Below are 19,532 nucleotides of genomic sequence, written 5' to 3' on the forward strand. Positions count from 1 at the left end.
TAATAGGAAGTGAAAGTGATTTTTGGTATCATTTTTCCTATTTTTATAGTTTTTACTTTCATTTTCTCGTTGTTGGTGACCACAACGAAAGGGGTGTTGCCTTGCCAACAAAGGGCAGACCAAGTTTGATGAACATAACCGATCGAGTCTTCACTCTCTAGACCCGTTTGACCACCGCCGCCTAATCCAACGGCTATAAACCATTCACGCGCGCAACCGCGCCTCGGGCTCAATTTACAGTTGGGAGGACATAACCGTAATTTCACTCATGCTTGGGAATACAAAGACGCTGGCACCCTTGGTTCCGAAGTAACCAACCGCACACTCGGGACTGACAACGCATCCTTATTCCTACCCAACCCAATAATCCCCTACAACCAAAATCACCATAAGATCACTGTTTTCACCGTTGGATTGCGGTACAACTCCAAATCCAACCAATCTGTCAAAACAATCTGACAATCTCCAGTCCAGCTGGGAATTTGTGAACGACCCCAATTTTGTTACCCTACGTCTAACCGCACCGGATTCCATTTTTTTGCAGTCACCCAATTTTTTGAAATTTAGGTATTAAATTTAGGTCGCATCAGTTCAGACTGCAGAGTAAAAGCAAAGGTTGAAGCTTTTTCAGTTTTCTTTATATTTGGATTGAATTTTTTTCTGGGTTTTATGCACAATTGCACAGTCTCACTCACTCATGGTACATTTTTCCTTCTTTGTTCTTTGTTTCTCTGTAAATCTTCAATCTTTCTGCATTCTGTTGCAGAAAGCTCAAATCTTTTTTTCTGGGTTTTGCTAATTTTGGCTGAAAAATTTTGGGTTTCTGTGTTTTTTAATTTCTTCAGGAATTGTAGATTTGGGGTTTGGAAGGTCCACATTTGTGAGGTAAGTTTCAGATCTGGTTTAGCTATGCCTAATATGATTAGCAGGTTAATTAAGCTGCAAGATCTTGTGGGTTGTGGAGTTTTTAGTTAGATTTAAGTGAAAGTGCTGTGATTTGCAGTTTTTTTTCTGGAGTTTTTGGTTAATGATAATTTGTTGTGGAGATGTTATCTTGATTAGTGTAAGTTAATGGAGCTCTGGATTTCTTGTAATGTCAATTGACTTTGAGGTGATTGCATTTGATACTGGTATTAAAGTATTAATGGATTTTGACTATAACGTTAATTACATTGCTTGAAGAGCTCAATGAGGCTTGGAACTTGGTTTTTCAAGGTTTTGGTGAATTCAGTTTGAAGTTTGGGTGTGTCCGTTGAGATCGAAAGCGACATGTATTGAGGATCTCTCTCTGTTGCTCTTTTGGTGTGCATTTTGATCCATATGGAAAAACTGGCATGTACTGAAAATATGTTTGGTTTTTGAAATTTTTGCGAGATTGCATTGCTTTGTTGTTTGTTTTCTTTTGTCTTTGGATTGCATGACATCAATACGGGTTGATTTCGTTTGCTCAAGTTGCAATTTACGTAAATTTTGAAATTTTATCCATATGGAATGATGCAGCAAGCGGGCCTCAGGATTTTCTGGCCCTTGGCCTTCCTGAGATGGGCAAATCGCCGGCAAAATGGATCAAAACGGTGCTCTTTGGAAAGAAATCTTCAAAAGCTGGCATTCCTAAGGGAAGAGAGGTAAAACTATAGACGTTATACTCGAATGTTTCCTTTAATATTGACGTAAAGCGGACTGCACTTTCATTTTCGTAGAGTTGCCTTTCGCATCGATGTGATCTCTTCAATTTCATAAGTTTAATTACTCTCCCCTTTATGTAATTAACCTAACAACTTACACAAATTCTGTATTTGTCTTTTGCCATTGTGTATAGAAAATTTCAAATGAGAAAGAGGTGGTGGTTGCCGCCAGGGCAACTGGAGCTGATTATTCTTCGGATCCACCTGTGGCTTTCCATGAAACCACCAACACCATAGATAACAACCGAGAATTAGAATTGGAGAACAAGGAAACTCAAAGTGTATTAAGTGATGGAAGTCCAGGAATTCAAAGTATAGAAACACAAGGATCCGCGCCACATGATTTGGTGCCGCTTGATCCTGAGAGAATCAGGCAAGAGCAAGCTGCAACAAAGGCACAGGCTGCCTTTAGGGGTTATCTAGTAAGTCCAGTGGATTAAATTTGTTTGTTTTGTCTACTGCTCATTGTATCAATTTTTTTAATTGAGATTACAAATTACTGAATGAATTGGTATTTTATGTGAAGGCACGCCGAGCATTTTGGGCCCTCAAAGGAATAATAAGGTTACAGGCACTTATCCGTGGGCACCTGGTTCGGAGGCAAGCTGTTGCTACTCTGTTCAGTATGACGGGCATTGTCAAGTGTCAGGCGCTCGCTCGTGGAAAACGGGTGAGGCAGTCTGATAATGGGCTTCAAGTGCAAAACATATGCAGTGTGATGCCTCTGGTAAATGTTTCAAATACTTGGTCGTTTATCAACTACTCTTTATTACTCTCATCTTTGAACAAGGGACGTCACAATCCCTTTCTCTTCTCCATCCCCAAATATATTCGGAACTGCTATTGGATAATATATGAAGACGTCTAGGTTCATTCACCTGCAACCTTGTTGCTAATATCAGTTGGCTAGATTTATTTTTAGATTCTGTAGTACCACTTTTTAATTATATTCCTCATATATATTGTCTATCAGGAGGGCAAGTTAGTGAGTCCTGTTGGAGTTAATACGTCAGTTCAAATGGCAAAGCTGTCAGCAAATGTTTTCATTCTCAAGGTAAGTTCAACATTGTAACAATGGTCTAGATTTGAATCATAATTTGTCATATCAGTTTCTGTGTCTGTATCCGATTTGTATGAGATGTTCTAACAGTTTGGTTTGCTCTTTTCAGCTTCTTGCTTTCTCACTTACTGTGATGCCTCTGAGTTTGCAATATGAACCCGGGAATCCAAATTCAGTCTCAAACTGGTTGGAACGATGGTCAGCAACCTACTTTTGGAAACCAGTTCCCCAACCAAGGAAAGTTCCAGATCCAAAATCTCAGAGAAAGCACCCGGAGGCTCAAACAGGCAGGGTAAAGCGCAATAGCCAGAGGCTTTCTTCTGCAAATGTTGAAAGTGTCTCGGTGCAAGCAACCTCTGAATTTGAGAAACCCAAGCGTAACCTTAGAAAAGTTCCTAGCCATCATGCAGATCCAGTGCAGGAAAACCCACAAGTTGAGCTTGAAAAGGTTAAGCGTAATTTGAGGAAGGTTCATAGTCCCATTGTAGAGAACTCTGTGCAGGCAGAAAGTGAAGCTGAGGGTACCAAGCAGAGTTTGGAAAAGGCATCAAGCACTTTGGTTCATGATGTTGTCGAAGGCACTAGTAACTCTGTCGAGAAGTTTAAGAAAAAGCCAACCTGGATTCCATCCAGTCGGCCTGATACAGAAATAATCCCTGAACCATGGGCACCTAAAGAGGTATTTAACATATCATCTATCAATCAAGCTGCAGAAGATCTGAAGCCTTTGACAGATAGCACTAGTAAAGATGTGAATATGCCTAGTGCTGAAGCTGCAATTGAGTCGAAGATTTTAACGGAGAGCAATGGTCAGGATGATAATATCTCATCCTCAAACGGGGTTTTGAACCAAAAGGAAGATTTAACAACCAATGACAACCAGAAATCTAACAGGAAATCTTCTACTCCAGCAAAACAAGAACATTCGGAGAATGGGTTGCAAAGCAGTCCAACAGTACCAAGTTATATGGCAGCAACTGAATCTGCAAAGGCAAAGCTCAGAGCACAAGGCTCCCCTAGGTTGGCACAAGATGTGACTGACAAAAATAACTCCACTCGCCGTCATTCTCTGTCATCAGCAACTAATGCCAAAATCAGCTCGCATTCACCAAGGACACGACGACTTGTTCAAACAGGTGGCAAAGGAGGAACTAAAAGCGACAGACCTCTGGCAACTTCGAGCGATGGAAATGGTATGATTTTTGCATTCTTTATAGGTTAATTCTTGACTTTCCCCTAGTCTGTTTGGACATGTATTTGGTTATGAGAGATTCCCAATTAAGAGAATATCCTGAACTTCTTTTCAATTCTATGTAATCTTCCAGACTTGTCACTCGTTACATACAAGTTGTTTTAGTTTTTGTTTTAACAACTCAAGTCTACAGCCTGCCATTTCAACATATAATCTCAACAATATACTCCCATTCATCGTGCATGATGATTTACCTTATAAAATGTCGAAGCCTTAACTTTTAATCTCATCTTCTCTTTCTGCTTCCAATCCCCGCCTTGACTATTGTTTGCTTTTTGCAGGAAAGGTAACCCAAGCAGGATGGAGAAGGTGATTGATGAGGCGATTTCAATGTAAAGTTTCAGGCATTGGTCTCGGTTTTCTATTTATGCATTCTGTGATTCAAAGTGTTGTTAAACTGTAACGGCATCTGTAGTTTAGATGGTTGTGGTCATCGGCCAAGAGCCTCGCGTGATTTGTCTGCGTTTGTGATGTTTTATGAGTGAATGTACATCATAGGTTTCGTGCATCAAGTCAGACATGGTTGGTTTATTCAGTCTTGTGACGCGATTTCTAGCCATTCGTTTCGTAGCTTGTATTGTATAGAGGATTGTCAGTTTATCTGCAGTTTCATGTTTGCTGTGCTGTATACGGTGAACTTGATCATATGAAATGTTTGATATGCTTTATACTGTGCACTTTCATGTTCTTCCACTACTTGTACACTCAAAAAATGCCAGGGAAATTATTTCTTTCATTTAAAATATGCAATTAAATAAGGGGACAAGGACGGGTCTGTGGTAGCAATTTTTTCACAATTTTTGACATGTTTTTAGGGTTCGTTTCGAAATGTATTTCAACGATCTGAACCGTCTATCTTCTACGTCTTCTTTCGAAGATGATGTTTACCAAAAATCACCCAAACTTGAAATTGTATGACTGTTGAATTAAGGGTTTAGGGTTGTTACTGTATTTGTCCATTTTTTTCACTACAAATGAATGTCTTAATGATTTTGGATTGGTCTTTATTATTATTATTTTTTTTTACAAGAATGATCTAAGAATTATATTCTAAAAAATAAACAATTTGAATCATTAAAATATATTACATAGTCAGTTTCACAAAAATTTACATCAAAAGTTGTGTATAAAAAATGGTGCCACGATTCGTCTCATTAAAGAAATATATAAGAAAAGTCTTAACTTTGTTGCAAAATTTGTTTAAATTTCCATTCAAAATTTAGGGAGAAATATTGGTGAAATTTCGTGTGGTTTTTGACTTGTGACTTTATGAGGTGGTCACCGGTCGCCAATCTTTTTCTTCATCATTTGTATAATCTAGTTTGACAAAGGAAATATCTACAAAAATATATTTTATAACAAAAAACCAAGGGCATTTGGTATCCTTCTTAGATTTAATTTTTTTTTTTTTTTTTATTGAAACTAATAAATACTAGTAATCATTTCTAAACGAGAAATTCTATGTCTACATCATTGCTCTAAAACTTCACACCTAAGCAGCGGTCATAGCTCTGATTAATTCATAGGCGTTCTAAAAATTAAGAAATGACGCCTAAACCTACCTAGGTATTTGCCTAGACCCCACCTAAATACCAAGGCGCTTGGCCCCTACTCACTGCCCAATTAATACCTAACGTCTTTTAGAATCTTGGTAGTAATTTAGCTACACTCATCATTTAAAAAACAAAAAATTAAATACAAGAAATATACCAAATGGCCCCTAAAGATTTGTTCATTAACTTGAACCTTAAGGAAGATGAAATGTATAATAATGCATTAATGCTTCAATTTCTTGGAGCACATCTTATTATTATACATAGCTCCCATTGTTATTGTTTACTTGGGCCTTAAGGAGTGGAATTCTATGTTCTTAAACAAGCATGGATTCCTGTTCCAATGATCTGATTTCTAGTTTCTTGCTGAATTTATGTTGACATATGCGGATTTTTTAAATCGAAGAAGTTAAGGTTTCACCTTAAAACAAATTAGTAATACAAGCAGTAACTTAAGTCCGTCAAAATCCTCACAACTACAACTTGCAAGGTTTCTTAACTTTTTGACGTGTTCGAAGCAGTTGAGACTGAAGAGCAGGTTCGTAATTTTCGCATGGGGTCGAGCTGACACCACCTGAGACTTAGAGGATGTCTGCATCAAGGTTGCCGTTGGGGCTCAAGCCTCCACTGAATCGATATGAATATGCCATATTTTTGTACGTCAAATTCGTTTTACTTTTGGAAATATTCATTTCTGTTTCTTCTGTAGCTGCTGGTGCGTAAACAAGTAATCAAATTTGATAGTTAGTGTAACGAATTTCGTATACAGAGTTCTTTCATTATTTTCGGGTAGGAAGTTACGCATTTTCGGTTCTGATTGCAAGTCATTGTTTTGTTCCCGAGCAAATTTCACACTGTTGAGATGAACTTACTGTGTTAAGGTGACAAACGCATGCCCTCATGCGAAATGTATGTCGGGAAATTCTGCAGGGGACTCTGATATGTTTATAAGATTAAGCTCAACGTACACAACTCCTCTCTCTCTGGTCACCACATTTTCCAGCCTTCGCGTGTAATAAGTATCGTCATTGTGTTGGTTTTTTCGATTTAGTTGCTGTTTTGAGAACAAATTGGGCTGTGGACAAATTCTACTGTTGCACAAATGAAAAACGCTTTCTGTTTTGATGGAAGCGCCGCGGACTTGGTGGGAGGAATGAAAGTGCGGAACCTGGACACAATGAAGAAGAGAAAAGCCGTAATGTCAGTAGAATCTGCTGAAGGTAGCTTCACAGCCCATAGTTAGCTTTCATAAACTCAAACTGAGATGCAGGAATCAAGGTAAGCGACCGAGATTGTATACTGTCGTTGCAGAAGCGAAATCAAAGGGGTTGATTGAAGGGTAACGACAGCGTGATTGGCTGATAGTTAAGTAAATGTTGGTGAAATTTCTCTGTAATTTTGCGAGTAACTTGTACTGTAAGCAACAAAGACAGCACAACAGTCAACACCCAAATACATATGTTTCCATTAAATTGCTGAAAAGTTTGAGTTGAATTATTAGGGATCTTGAGAATGCGTCACTTTCAAGTTTCTTTGGTTCAAAATGCCTCAAAGAGGCTGAGAGATGGTAGGTAGCCAAAGAAACCTCGTTTAGAAAATGTTTATGTAGGAAGCACTTTCGTTGATAAGCGCTTATGTTTCAAGTATTTCTTCAAAAAGAATGTGACAAGTACCAAAGTCTATACTTGAATGCGTTCCAATACTAAGCAAATGTAGGCTTAGGCTCGAAAGAAAGAGAGCAACGGTTAAGATCTCGTGCAAAATCTGTTGTGCTCAAGTTACTAGCTCAACATGCACAACGGGGACAAATGTCTCTTCGTATCTACATGAGATTAGGCGCACCTTGTCCAAAAATCTTTTTTAATTATGGCTCAAAAATACTTTTAATTTTTTATGTCACACACAATCACAGTTAGTTTAAACGGTCAAATTGCATTTTTAGCATTATTTAAAAAATAAAAAATAGCGAAACTATTAGCATGCGAAAGTGGTCTTGGCTCAAGATAGCAAAAATTCATTAGTGGCGGTTGAAACCTTAGTTTGATTCAAAACATATTAAATTTTACCAATGCAATCATAAATACTAAGAGTGCAATTCATATCAAACTTTATATTTTATATAATATAATACATATCTTGTCAAACAAGAAACTACATTTTACATGAGAATTTGTTTGACCAATTTTCTCATTGCGAAGAGAAGTTTGTGTGTACTGGGAACACGACCTGATATACCAAGTTTATTAGTATAATTAGTCGGAAACTTAAAATATAAATTTTAAATCAATATACTGGATCGTATTTCCAGCATACTAAAAAATGTATCCTAACCGTAGAAGCATCGTCCATTGATTTGATGTTATCACAACCCACAAGATCCAAGAAAAATACTTGGTTGGTTTGGTTCTTCGTAGTTGGTAGATCTCTTAACTTATTAATTTAGTTTATATGTCGTTGTATTTATGATAATCTTAGATAAGAAGAGTCAAAAACGCGGTAAAGGGCAGGGTGGTACTTTCAGGGAAGGGAACATAGATCAGCAGACGGCAGCAGCCTAGAAAATTTAATTTTGTTTGGTTTATTTCGGACTCGTTTGACTCTTTTACCTATATAACATCGTATCTGCTGCTACAGCAGCGCATGTAATAACAAAAAGTCGCGTCCTTTCCAAATTCCAGTTGCCCATATCGTATCTGCAGCGGCAGCAGCGGAGCAGATTAGCAGCAGATTCTCAGAGGGGAAAGGTGGCAGCAATGAGATGACAAAGTTTTAATTTTTAGTGGGAAATTTGAATTCTGGGGTTTTACTGTTTTGGAAGTTGAGATCAACGGTCTCATTTCTTGCTAAGCAGTGGAAGTAGTTCGATGGCGGATACATCCCATGGGCCTGCCAGCTTCTGGACTCAGGCCAATGCTCTGCTCAGAAAGAACCTAACTTTCCAGGTCTCTCTCCCTTCTCTCTTCTTGTTTGTGAATATTTTTAGAGTTTGATGTTTGAAAACTGAGGAAAATTGTAGAAATAATTAAGAAATCGATGAAGAATTCTGGGTTTTCATTCTTTTCTTTTCCCCTTTTGTTTGGCACATATGTTGGAGATTCTTGGTTGCTTGTTGATCAAGCGTTTATCTTTTCCTTTTTACTTTGTCCCACATTTTTAACTTTCAGGGTTCGTTTTAGTTTTGTAAATTATTGGTTAATTTGTACCTGATTATTCGTTTTTTGTGTTGATAAGCTGTTTTTCTTGTGTATGAGCAGTGGTAAATTGGGTCATCCTGGTTTTGTGAATTCTACAAATAATGCTTTGTATAAAATCTGATGACGATTCTCCACTCTAAGACAATCAACCGTGCCAATAAATGGAAACAAAGTCGAAGAAAATTGAATAAAAAAAGCATGTCATTCAACTTTGTTCCAGACTGATATCATATTGTATGCTTTTATGCAGAAAAGAAATATCAAACAGAATATTCGGCTAGTTTCATTTCCAATTCTCCTGTGTCTAATGCTCGTTCTCGTCCAAAAATTGGTCAACAATGAACTGGATAAGGCCGAAAACAGGTGTGGTTGCAGTTGTATTGATACAAACGGCGATGGTAAGTGTGAGGAAGTTTGTGGACTGGAATACTCAAGTTTAACACAAGGGGCCAGTTGCCCCACTCCTGATCCTCCACAATGGCCTCCATTGCTACAAGTGCCAGCTCCTAAATATCGTGCCGTCATTTCTGATGTTATTCCATATACAGACTTGCCAAGTGAGTCTTGTAAGAGGACAGGATCCTGTCCTGTAACTGTACTGTTCACGGGGAAAAATCAAACTCTTGGAGAAGGTATTGTCCTCTAAATCTCGCTCAGGAATGTGTTTTAGTATGTCAATTCTGTATTTTACCAGTTTCACCTTATGACTTATTTTGATCAGTATTTGTTGGAATGAGTTTCTTTTTCGGTTTAGTACAATAGTGCTGACCGTTTTCTTTGCATTCTTATAGTTTTGGCTGGGAATATGTTCAGAAGTTCTTCTACTCTGAATTCATCTGATCCGGATTATTTAGCCCGTAGTGCTACAGTAAGTTATTTTTTCTCTACGCTGCTACTTTTTCCTGTTGTATTGAAGTTCTATTTCCTTTTTTTCATCTCAAGTATCATACATTACTTTGTTCTTGTTAAATGTTTCATGAAGAAACTTTTTTATGAAATGTTTCAGGGCTCAGAATCGATGCCTGAGTATTCCAACTTCCTTGATCCGGCTTTCTATTCGGATCTTCCCCTATATATTGTTCAGAGCCAATGCCCACAAAACTCTATATATTCTGTTCTATATAACATATCATCCATTGAGATCCAACAAGGTAAAATATCTTTACCCTTTATCTATGATATATCTTAGGATGCTTTAATTCTCTCTGGTGCATTCATTTGAGTGAAGATTGCTTGTTCAATCCACTTGAAAGTTTAAGTTATTGTTGCATGCCACCTTAAATATTTGTCTTTGATTTTTTCCTTAAACCCAGAGGTTAGATGCGTTCAAGGTTTACACTTGTGGCGGAATAGTTCCTCTGAGATAAACAGTGAGCTCTATAAAGGTTACAAAAAGAGCAATTCAGAGAGGAAGATTAATGAAATACTTTCAGGTTATCGACTTCATATATCTAGCTGTGTTGATTGATTTGATGTATAACTATACTGTAGGCGCAAATACTGACGGGGTATTTTTTTTTATTTCAGCCTATGATTTCTCTAACTCAAATGAGAACAATTTTAATGTAAGCATATGGTACAATTCAACCTTTAAGAATGACACAGGCAGTGCTCCTATTGCTTTGTTGCGCCTTCCACGCTCAGTGAATCTGGTAATGTATCTATAACTTGTTTATTTGTTCAGCGCTTTTTCTTCTACCGATCACAGTATCTGCACTAAATGACTTTAAAATAATAAGTGGTAACGTTTGTGTTCGCAGGCATCCAATGCATACCTTCAGTCTGTACAAGGATCTGGTATGGAGATGCTGTTTGAGTTTGTGAAAGAGATGCCCAAGCCTGAAACCAAACTCAGGCTGGATTTTTCTTCTCTTCTTGGTACACTCTTCTTTACATGGGTCATTTTACAGCTGTTCCCGGTAAGTACATGAAGCTACTTCTTCCATATTAGGACTTTCTTAGGTCTATCAGTCCTGTTTGTTGACATTGATTCTGCTCAATTTACATCTTTTAATTTCAGTATCTCGTCATTTGGATTTACAATGTTAAGTAACCTCCTTGTATTCTCTCGTCGTTTGGAGATGATATTTCAGTATATTCAGTTGTAATATATTTGTAAATGTGTCTCCTTTGTTCCATATTGTCCTGTATGTTACAGAGAAATGCTGATCTACGATACACACACTTATAGTTTCCGTTTCTTGCCCAATTCTGATATAGGTTGTTTTGACGTCACTGGTCTACGAGAAACAACAGAAACTGAGAATCATGATGAAAATGCATGGGCTCGGTGATGGACCTTATTGGATGATTTCTTATACTTACTTTTTTACAATATCTTCAATCTACATGCTGTGCTTTGTTATATTTGGCTCCGGTATAGGTAAGAATACGACTACTCAGACAACTATCTCAGCATGGATTTACTTCGATTCTTTTAACGAAGTTGACTTCATTACAGGGTTAAAATTCTTCTCAATGAATGACTACAGCATCCAATTTGTATTTTACTTCATCTATATAAACTTGCAAATATCGCTGGCTTTTCTAGTAGCTGCATTGTTTTCAGACGTGAAGACTGCTGCAGGTTTGATGGTGTTTATTTATATTCGTTTGAAAAGTAGTGGGTTATTCTCAGCTTTGATCTAACAAGATGAGTTGATTGACATGCTTCTCATGTTTCCTGTTCATAACAGTTATCGGTTACATATTTGTCTTTGGAACTGGACTTTTGGGAGGCTTTCTTTTTCAATTTTTTGTACAAGATACATCATTCCCTAGTAAGTGAAAATATTTGTGAAAATGAAGTATCTGTTGCCTTGATGTGTTTGTTTCCGTGAGAACTATTTCATGTCAAAAACTTATAGTATGCAACATATCTTATACTTCTCAAAGCCAGATCCTTAAAATATTATTTTGCATTGTTGTAGGAGGTTGGATCATCGTTCTGGAATTATATCCCGGCTTCTCTCTATATCGTGGGTTATATGAGTTTGCCCAATATTCGTTTAATGGAAATTATATGGGGACTGATGGGATGCGGTGGGGAGATTTGAGTGATAGCGATAATGGGATGGCAGAGGTTTTGATTATCATGGTTGTCGAGTGGTTTGTGGTGCTTCTTTTTGCATATTACGTAGATCAAGCTGTGTCATCAGGAACTGGGAAGGGTACTTTCTTTTGCTTCCAACGCTTTACGAAGAAGAAACTGCCATCCCTTAGGATGCGTAGTTTGCAAAGGCAGGGATCTAAAGTTTCTGTTGAGATGGAGAAACCTGATGTCGTTCAAGAGGTAACTGTTTCCTGCACTTACATAATCAATCTTCATTGCTGGTATAGTATTTGGTGATTTAAGGCATCCAATTAACACACTGGAAAAGCCAGTCTATGAAAAAAAAAAAATAAAAGCCAGTTTATATGGTACAAATTGTTCTAAGCACTTTTCAGATCATTTTGGCGGATAGATAAAATTTCACCTTATTCTTCTTATTGACGCTTATAAGTTTCACTGGTGTTTGCTTCATCCATGCCTGTCATATCTTTATGTTTTTTTTTTTCGTCTTAGTCAAGTTGATGTGTCTAAGTTATGCCCGTGGATAACGCTAACACTTCCTTTCCAGAGGGAGAGGGTTGAAAAGTTGCTACTGGGTTCAGATACAACGCATTCAGTCATCTGCGACAACCTCAAAAAGGTTTATCCTGGAAGAGACGGAAACCCTGAAAAATTTGCTGTGAGAGGGTTGTCTCTTGCTTTGTCTCGAGGGGAGTGCTTTGGTATGCTTGGCCCTAATGGTGCCGGGAAGACCTCTTTTATCAGTATGGTGAGTATACCCTTTTGAACTTTAACTTACGTACGCAAAAATTCCTTTAACGTATTTTTCTTCTGCTGGTGAGGATCATTTGTATGCTACCCAGTATTTTTCTACATCAAGAAATCGCCTTCAATCTTATGCTTTCTTTGTTCTTCAAAACTTCAAATGTTATATGTATCTATCTTTCTGCAGATGATTGGTCTCACAAAGCCAACCTCTGGCACTGCATACGTTCAAGGTATGGACATCCGGACTCAGATGGATGAAATATACACCAGCATGGGTGTTTGTCCACAGCATGAGTAAGCTGCCGGAACTTTTCCCTTATGCTTAAAGCAAAGTTTCCTTAAATATTTCAAACCTCATTAAATTCTTGTTTTTCCGGACATTTCTGTAGCCTGCTATGGGAAACCTTGACGGGAAGGGAGCATCTGTTATTCTATGGAAGACTTAAGAACCTCAAAGGTTCTGTGTTAAAACAAGTAAGTAGATATCTAGTAGTGTAGAAATAGCGATCGAAATTATTATTTTGAGAATAAGATCTTAATTTTAATTGATTTGTTTCACGTCCCAATTTTGTTGCTGAAGGCAGTGGAAGAATCTTTGAAAAGTGTCAATCTATTTCACGGCGGGGTTGCAGACAAACAAGCTGGAAAGTACAGTGGAGGCATGAAGAGAAGGCTTAGTGTTGCAATTTCACTTATAGGGGATCCCAAAGTACGCCTTCGTTCTCTGTCAAAGCTACTTTGGCTCGAAAGTTAGATCTGTTATCCCAAGATGCTGCTCTACTTATTCCATGTTCCTTTACAAATTCCTTGTAGGTTGTTTACATGGATGAGCCCAGTACTGGACTTGATCCAGCTTCAAGAAACAACTTATGGACTGTTGTGAAGCGTGCAAAACAAGGCCGGGCAATCATCCTAACCAGTACTCTCTCTCCCTTCCTCCCCCCCAGTTACTGTATTGCCAATTATAAAATCTATGAAGGCTTGGTACTGTATGGAGTAGTGTTAAGTAACAGCATAATGACCGCTTTTGTTTCTGTGTTTACTCATAAAGTTTGTTTGCGTATCTCCAGCACATTCCATGGAAGAGGCGGAGGTTCTGTGTGATCGGTTAGGAGTTTTTGTGGATGGTAGCTTGCAGTGCATTGGAAACCCGAAAGAGGTAATCCTAACTTAGTGTCATAGCACCTGCATAAGATAGATATCGGTTTTCCTAGATACTTTCTGCATAACACTCTGTTAACTTATTATAATGGTGTACTCAGCTGAAAGCAAGATATGGAGGATTCTATGTGTTCACAATGACAACATCTTCGGATCACGAGCAAGAGGTGGAGAACATGGTGCGGAGTCTCTCCCCAAGTGCTAACAAGATATACCATCTATCCGGAACCCAGAAGTTTGAGTTACCAAAACACGAGGTCAGGATTGCAGATGTGTTTGAAGCAGTTGAGAATGCAAAGAGCAGGTTCACAGTTTTCGCTTGGGGTCTAGCCGACACCACATTGGAGGATGTCTTCATCAAGGTTGCACTTGGGGCTCAAACCTCCATTGAATTGACATGATTGTCATATTTTTACTTTGGAAAATATATATTTGGATTTCTTCTGTAGCTTCTGGTACATAAATAAGTAATGAGTTTTGATTAGTTTGTCTTGTTGTAAATTACATTCCAAAAATAGATTTTAAACTATTATATTTGGTAATTTTGTAATTTATAGATTGGATATGTGAGTTAGGCCAGTTGATCAAGGCAGTATGCGTAGTTTGAGTTCCCTTTTCCATATGTTAAAGTAGTTCAGAATATCGCTTTGTCAAAAAAGTAACCAAGAGTAACATTTTTCTGCTATTAGAATGGAAGCCAAGGCTCATAACAAGGTCACTCCGGTGAACCTAGCCCACCACACCCACTGGAATATCCGCGGGCAAAGCAGCGGCGGCATCCTCTCACACAGGATCCAGATTTTTGGGTCCAGGGTCACACCGGTTAATGACCAACTCATTCCCACAGGCGAAACTGTCCTTATGAAAGGAACACCCTATGAGTTCCTTGAGCCCCAAGAAATTGCAAGCAAGATCAATGGGCTGCCTGACGGATATGACATCAACTGTGTGCTTGACCCTTCAAGACTTCGAGTCACAAGCATTTGAGGAAGGCAGCGGCGTTGCATGACAGTGTGTAGGGGCGACAACTAGAGCTGTGGACCGACATACCAGGGCTGCAGTTCTACACAAGTAACATGTTGGACAATGTGAAGGGGAAAGGCGGATCGTGTACAAAAACACGCTGCGGTGTGCTTGGAGACGCAGGGTTTCCCAGATGCTGTGAATCACCCAAATTTCCCTTCCCGAGTCATAAACCTGGAGAGACTCATTTGCATCTTATGCTTTAAAGATTTACAGCTTCCTAGAGCTGGCATTTGAGAAATCCAGTAGTTTAAGAGACGCATTTGGAAAAATTGGTCTTAGTAAATTTAACTCTGCAGAAATTTATTTGATTACTAATATAGCATGTTATATTGTTAGACAGTCAATTTTATAACGTTAAATGACTCGATTGAATCAAAGATGTGAAACTTGGGTAGGCAGTTCTGTCGTCAATCCAACAAGGGGAAAGGGTACCAACCAATCCATGCACCAAATTGGCTGGTACCAAAACTCAGCCAGAAAATTTGACACCAAACTTTTCTCCAACAACTTGTACAAAAATAAAAAATAAAAAAAAAAATAAAAAAGATAAAGATTACACGTCTCCGTGATGGAAAATTTTATACACATCAAGAACATAATCCGATAAGAGTTTGATCACATTATTCTTCAAAGAATTTTCTAAAAACTAGCTGCAAAAATTGTCACAAGGATGCAGCAGGCAACTCAAACCGGCAAAGCGGGCACAGGTGACTCGTCTCCAGCCAATTCGTTATGCAACTCTCGTGGTAGTCATGCGAGCATGGCATGCGAATCGATTCACAACCACGCTGCATCTCTTCCAAACATATAACACATTGCTTCCCGCAGACTTCGATTTTGACTCTCTCTAGCTCTTCAATTGGTGTACCTTTTGTCCGCGGCACAAGTGTTTGGTCGTGGTCCTCCGACAACTGTTCTTGTTCAGTTGTTAGATGCACTACCATCCGAATAGTCTTCCGGTTCTTGTTCTCAGGATCACGGGCGATTTCACGAGCGCGAGTACAAATCGCCTGGATCATGGACGGCTGAACTTGGTAGGGAACCGACACCTGCGAAAGCATGTTGGATATTACAGACCAGGATGTTTTGCTCTCTGTTAGAACGTGGCATTGCTCCTTGAAGCTTAGAGGGTACATTGAAAATTGAGCATACATATCAATCAAGAACTCGGGTTTCGTCGAGGAACTGTCGTCAGCGAGTTCGCTTCCTTCCTGCCACACTTCACAGCTGGCAAAGGCTCTGTTGCTTGACATCTTTGAAGAATAAGAACAAGAAGTAGAGAGAAGTTAAAGGGACAAAGAAAGAAGAAATTTAGAGAAAAGCTTAATGGGGGACTAGTAATATACATACTGTGTGTACCTTTTAGTAATTTTGTTCGGATTTGGCTTTGCGAGGCCTGGTGGTTTAAGGAAAGGAGTGACTTCAAAGTTAAGGCAAAACAATGCTATTAGTGTCGTTATGACTGTTATGTCCTTGTCATACTTAACCACTCAAATCTTGTAACTTCTTTTCTTAATAAAACCACATTAAAACCCTAAAGCAACCGAACCAAAAGAGTCAAAGTTAGTATTAAACTTGGAATCTAAGATGTCTTGTATGCGACTTCTTACGCATAAAGCATTTCTGCTCGTAAGCGCTTACGTTAAAAGTGTAAGCATGTGAAATTTTATTATAAATTCAAGAAACGCTATTAAGTTGTACTGTCAAAAATAGTCATAAGTGCTTTTGGTTGTCCGAACAGCGGTGACATCCTTTTGCACAAGATCCAGCTTTTTGGGTCCAAGGTCACACCGGTTCATGGCTAACGCATCCCCAGTGGTGAAGTTGTCCCTGTGAAAGGAACACCCCGCGCGATTCCTTGAGCCCCAGGAAACCGGTAGCAAGATCAATGAGCTGCCGGATGGATATGACGTTAACTGTGTGGTTAACCCTACAAATCACAAGCGTTAGAGGAAGGCAGCAGCATTGCGTGATAGTTTGTAAGGCCGAAAATTGGAGCTGCGGACTAACACCGGTGCTGCAGTTCTATGCAAGTAACATGTCGGACAATGTGAGGGGGAAATTAAAGGCGGATTTGTGTAAAAAAATAAAAACATGCTGCGGTGTTCTTGGAGATGGTTTTCTGGACGCTGTGAATCACCCGAATTTCACTTCGCAGGTCACGAAAGCCGGAGAGACTTAATCATGTTATGCTTTACAGATTTACAGCTGCATAGAGATAGCATTTTAGAAATCGAGTAGTTGAAGAGATGTGTTCGCAAAAACCAGTCTTAGTTAATAAATTAAGCTAGGCGGAAATTTGTTTCATTATTATTGGTTTAACATGTTATGTTGTTAGACGGTCAACTTATGTTTAATGACTCGATTGAGTCGAAGACCTGGAATTCGTCAATCCAATAAGGGGAAGGAGTACTCACAATGCACCAAATTTGTTGGTAGGAAAACTCAGCCAGAAAATTTGATACCAAACTTTTCTCCAACAACTTGTACTAAAAAAAAAGATCAAGAAAGAGGAATGAAGAAAAGAATATTACATGTCTCAGTAATGGAAATTCCTATACACATCAAGAACATAATCCGCCGATTAATAATCCGATAAGAGTTTGATCACATTCTACAAAAAAAATTCTAAGAACTAGCTACAAACAATTTGTCATGAGGATTCAGCAGGCATCGGTCTCAAACTGGCACAACCCGCAGAGGTTACTCGTCTCCATTCAATTCACTATACAACTCTCGTGGTTGTTGTGCGAGCAAGGCATGCGAATCGCTTCAGAACCACGCAGAATCTCTCCCAAACATATCAAGCATTGCTTCCTGCGGTCTTCGATTTTTAACCTCTCTAACTCCTCAGTTGCTTTACTTTTTGTCCGCTCAAACTGCAACACATGATCATCAACTTGTGGTTGCTCTTGGTCATCCGACAACTGTGCTTGTTCAATTTTAAGATGCACTACCATCCTGAATAGTCTTCTGGTTCGTGTTCTCAGGTGACCGGTGATTTCATGAGCGCGAGTACAAATCACCTATATCATGGAGCGGCTGAACTTGGTGGGGAACCGACGCCTGAGAAAGCATGTTGGATGGTACAGTACAGACCAGGATGTCTGCTGCATACATTCAAGCTCGCCGAAAAAACCATACATATTTATCAGGGCAGTTTGAATTGTGATCTCAGAGCCAAAACCCAGCTTCAAAATCTGGTTATTCAACTGCTGCTTCCCTTAAGAACCAATGGCACAGGCATGCCTGTTGAGAATCAATGTCAATTGTAGGTGAAGTAGGTGGATGTTGTAGGTGAAGTAAGTGTGTGAGGTTGGTGAAGTAAGTGGAGGTTGTAGGTGAAGTAGGTGGATGTTGTAGGTGAAGTAAGTGTGTGGTGTAGCTTTCATTTGGTTTGCTATAAATACCCAAGTCCTCAAGCATTGTAAATCATCCAAGGAAAAACAAAGCCTAGAGCTAAATAAGAAAAGCTTTGCTAATTAGTTTGTTTTGTGAGCTTTCTTTAAGAGTGTGCTCTATTTTCTTCTTCTTGGGATCATTAGAGTTATCTTGGATACTCTTCTTATTCAACAATTGGTATCAGAGCCAAGTCGGTCAGGGATCGTTCTTGGTAGAGCATTGGTTGTAAAGTCTCTTGAAATTCTGAGTATGCTCTGTGGTTGCAGTTTTGACTGATCTTCCACATCAGAAAAAATTTCTTGAGATTATTGTTGGGGTTATCACAAACCTTGAGAGGGAGCTTCTTTGTGTCGAGAGTAGTGTATTACTCTGCACGGTAGTCACTCAAGCTTGTTCGGTGTAGTCAAAGTCTTGCCGATACGATGGGTGATCTTCAAGTTGTTGGAGGAATCAAGAAGCTCAACAACCAAAACTATAACACGTGGGCAACGTGTATAGAGTCTTACCTTCAAGGTCAAGACTTGTGGGAGGTTGTCGGTGGTAGTGAAGTTACACAACCGGCAGCGGAAGATGCTAACGGCGTCTTGCGGAAGTGGAAAATTAAAGCAGGCAAATCAATGTTTGCCTTAAAGACCACAATAGAAGAAGATATGTTGGAGCACATTCGGGATGCTAAAACGCCAAAGGAAGCATGGGACACTTTTGTTACACTCTTTTCGAAGAGGAACGATACAAAATTGCAACTTCTCGAGAATGAGCTGCTATCGATGGTACAACGCGACATGACGATTGCCCAGTACTTTCACAAGGTGAAGTCGATATGCCGCGAAATTTCAGAATTAGATCCAACAGCTCCTATTGGGGAAACCAGGATGAAGAGAATAATTATCGATGGTTTGAGACCCGAATATCGAGGGTTCATTGCCGTTATACAAGGATGGCCGACACAACCATCGCTTGTTGAGTTTGAAAATTTGCTGGCAGGTCAAGAAGCTATGGCTAAGCAAATGGGAGGAGTCTCACTGAAGAGTGAAGAGGAAGCGCTCTACACCAACAAAAGCAAAGGCACCTTCAAACGGTACACTGGTAGTGGATCTAAAAAGGATGGAGAAAATGTGCAAAGTCACCAAGGAAATGGAGGCTCTAGTTCTGGGGGAGCTTGGAAGAATCGCGGTAATAGTAAAAAGTTTAGTGGCAAGTGTTACAACTGCGGGAAGATGGGCCACATGGCGAAAGATTGTTGGACCAAGAAAGAGCCTGTTGAAAGTAATAAAGCTACTTCCAGTTCGAAGGAGAATAGTGAAGATGGCTGGGATGCTGAAGCATTATTCGCTACGGAGGAAGAAGAAGAATTAGCCCTCACGGTAACAACACCAGAA

General features: G+C 39.1%; 3 protein-coding genes and 1 pseudogene across 4 annotated transcripts; 3 read left to right on the plus strand and 1 right to left on the minus strand.

Moving 5' to 3' along the window:
• The first annotated feature begins 609 nt into the window (after positions 1 to 609).
• Positions 610 to 4,685, plus strand: LOC137710863 (protein IQ-DOMAIN 31-like). Its single transcript, XM_068450015.1, has 8 exons — positions 610 to 700; positions 846 to 885; positions 1,501 to 1,625; positions 1,820 to 2,107; positions 2,212 to 2,412; positions 2,659 to 2,739; positions 2,855 to 3,938; positions 4,279 to 4,685. Exons 3-8 carry the CDS (start codon positions 1,542 to 1,544, stop codon positions 4,308 to 4,310), a joined length of 1,770 nt encoding a protein of 589 aa, XP_068306116.1. The 5' UTR covers positions 610 to 700; positions 846 to 885; positions 1,501 to 1,541; the 3' UTR covers positions 4,311 to 4,685.
• Positions 4,686 to 8,191: 3,506 nt separating this feature from the next.
• On the plus strand, positions 8,192 to 14,306 carry LOC137710875 (ABC transporter A family member 7-like). 2 transcript variants are annotated; one of them, XM_068450029.1, is made up of 19 exons: positions 8,192 to 8,492; positions 8,995 to 9,376; positions 9,536 to 9,612; positions 9,751 to 9,895; positions 10,058 to 10,177; positions 10,272 to 10,396; positions 10,505 to 10,663; positions 10,965 to 11,127; positions 11,206 to 11,331; positions 11,441 to 11,524; positions 11,675 to 11,826; positions 11,903 to 12,036; positions 12,367 to 12,565; positions 12,749 to 12,858; positions 12,954 to 13,038; positions 13,145 to 13,273; positions 13,378 to 13,483; positions 13,635 to 13,723; positions 13,827 to 14,306. In XM_068450029.1, exons 1-19 carry the CDS (start codon positions 8,415 to 8,417, stop codon positions 14,124 to 14,126), a joined length of 2,763 nt encoding a protein of 920 aa, XP_068306130.1. In that variant the 5' UTR covers positions 8,192 to 8,414; the 3' UTR covers positions 14,127 to 14,306. The 2 variants fall into 2 exon arrangements, with proteins under 2 accessions (XP_068306130.1, XP_068306129.1); XM_068450028.1 differs by having other exon boundaries at positions 11,675 to 12,036; positions 12,365 to 12,565; positions 13,827 to 14,305.
• A 109-nt stretch (positions 14,307 to 14,415) lies between these two features.
• LOC137710205 (uncharacterized) lies at positions 14,416 to 14,972 on the plus strand (annotated as a pseudogene).
• Positions 14,973 to 15,413: 441 nt separating this feature from the next.
• Positions 15,414 to 16,004, minus strand: LOC137710206 (uncharacterized). Its single transcript, XM_068449148.1, has one exon. The coding sequence runs from the start codon at positions 16,002 to 16,004 to the stop codon at positions 15,414 to 15,416; it is 591 nt and encodes a 196-aa protein (XP_068305249.1).
• Between the last annotated feature and the right edge of the window lie 3,528 nt (positions 16,005 to 19,532).

Source organism: Pyrus communis, chromosome 12 (genome assembly GCF_963583255.1).
Source record: "Pyrus communis chromosome 12, drPyrComm1.1, whole genome shotgun sequence".
Lineage (NCBI taxonomy): Eukaryota > Viridiplantae > Streptophyta > Magnoliopsida > Rosales > Rosaceae > Pyrus > Pyrus communis.

Excerpts from the sequence above, each read along its gene's own strand:
- LOC137710863 (XM_068450015.1), top strand. The coding sequence starts at position 1,542 with ATGGGCAAATCGCCGGCAAAATGGATCAAAACGGTGCTCTTTGGAAAG. Across the intron at positions 1,626-1,819 it reads GCATTCCTAAGGGAAGAGAG|AAAATTTCAAATGAGAAAGA; the intron begins GTAAAACTATAG and ends CATTGTGTATAG. Across the intron at positions 2,108-2,211 it reads CTGCCTTTAGGGGTTATCTA|GCACGCCGAGCATTTTGGGC; the intron begins GTAAGTCCAGTG and ends TTTTATGTGAAG.
- LOC137710875 (XM_068450028.1), top strand. The coding sequence starts at position 8,415 with ATGGCGGATACATCCCATGGGCCTGCCAGCTTCTGGACTCAGGCCAAT. Across the intron at positions 10,178-10,271 it reads GATTAATGAAATACTTTCAG|CCTATGATTTCTCTAACTCA; the intron begins GTTATCGACTTC and ends TTTTTATTTCAG. Across the intron at positions 10,664-10,964 it reads TCATTTTACAGCTGTTCCCG|GTTGTTTTGACGTCACTGGT; the intron begins GTAAGTACATGA and ends ATTCTGATATAG.
- LOC137710206 (XM_068449148.1), bottom strand. The coding sequence starts at position 16,004 with ATGTCAAGCAACAGAGCCTTTGCCAGCTGTGAAGTGTGGCAGGAAGGA.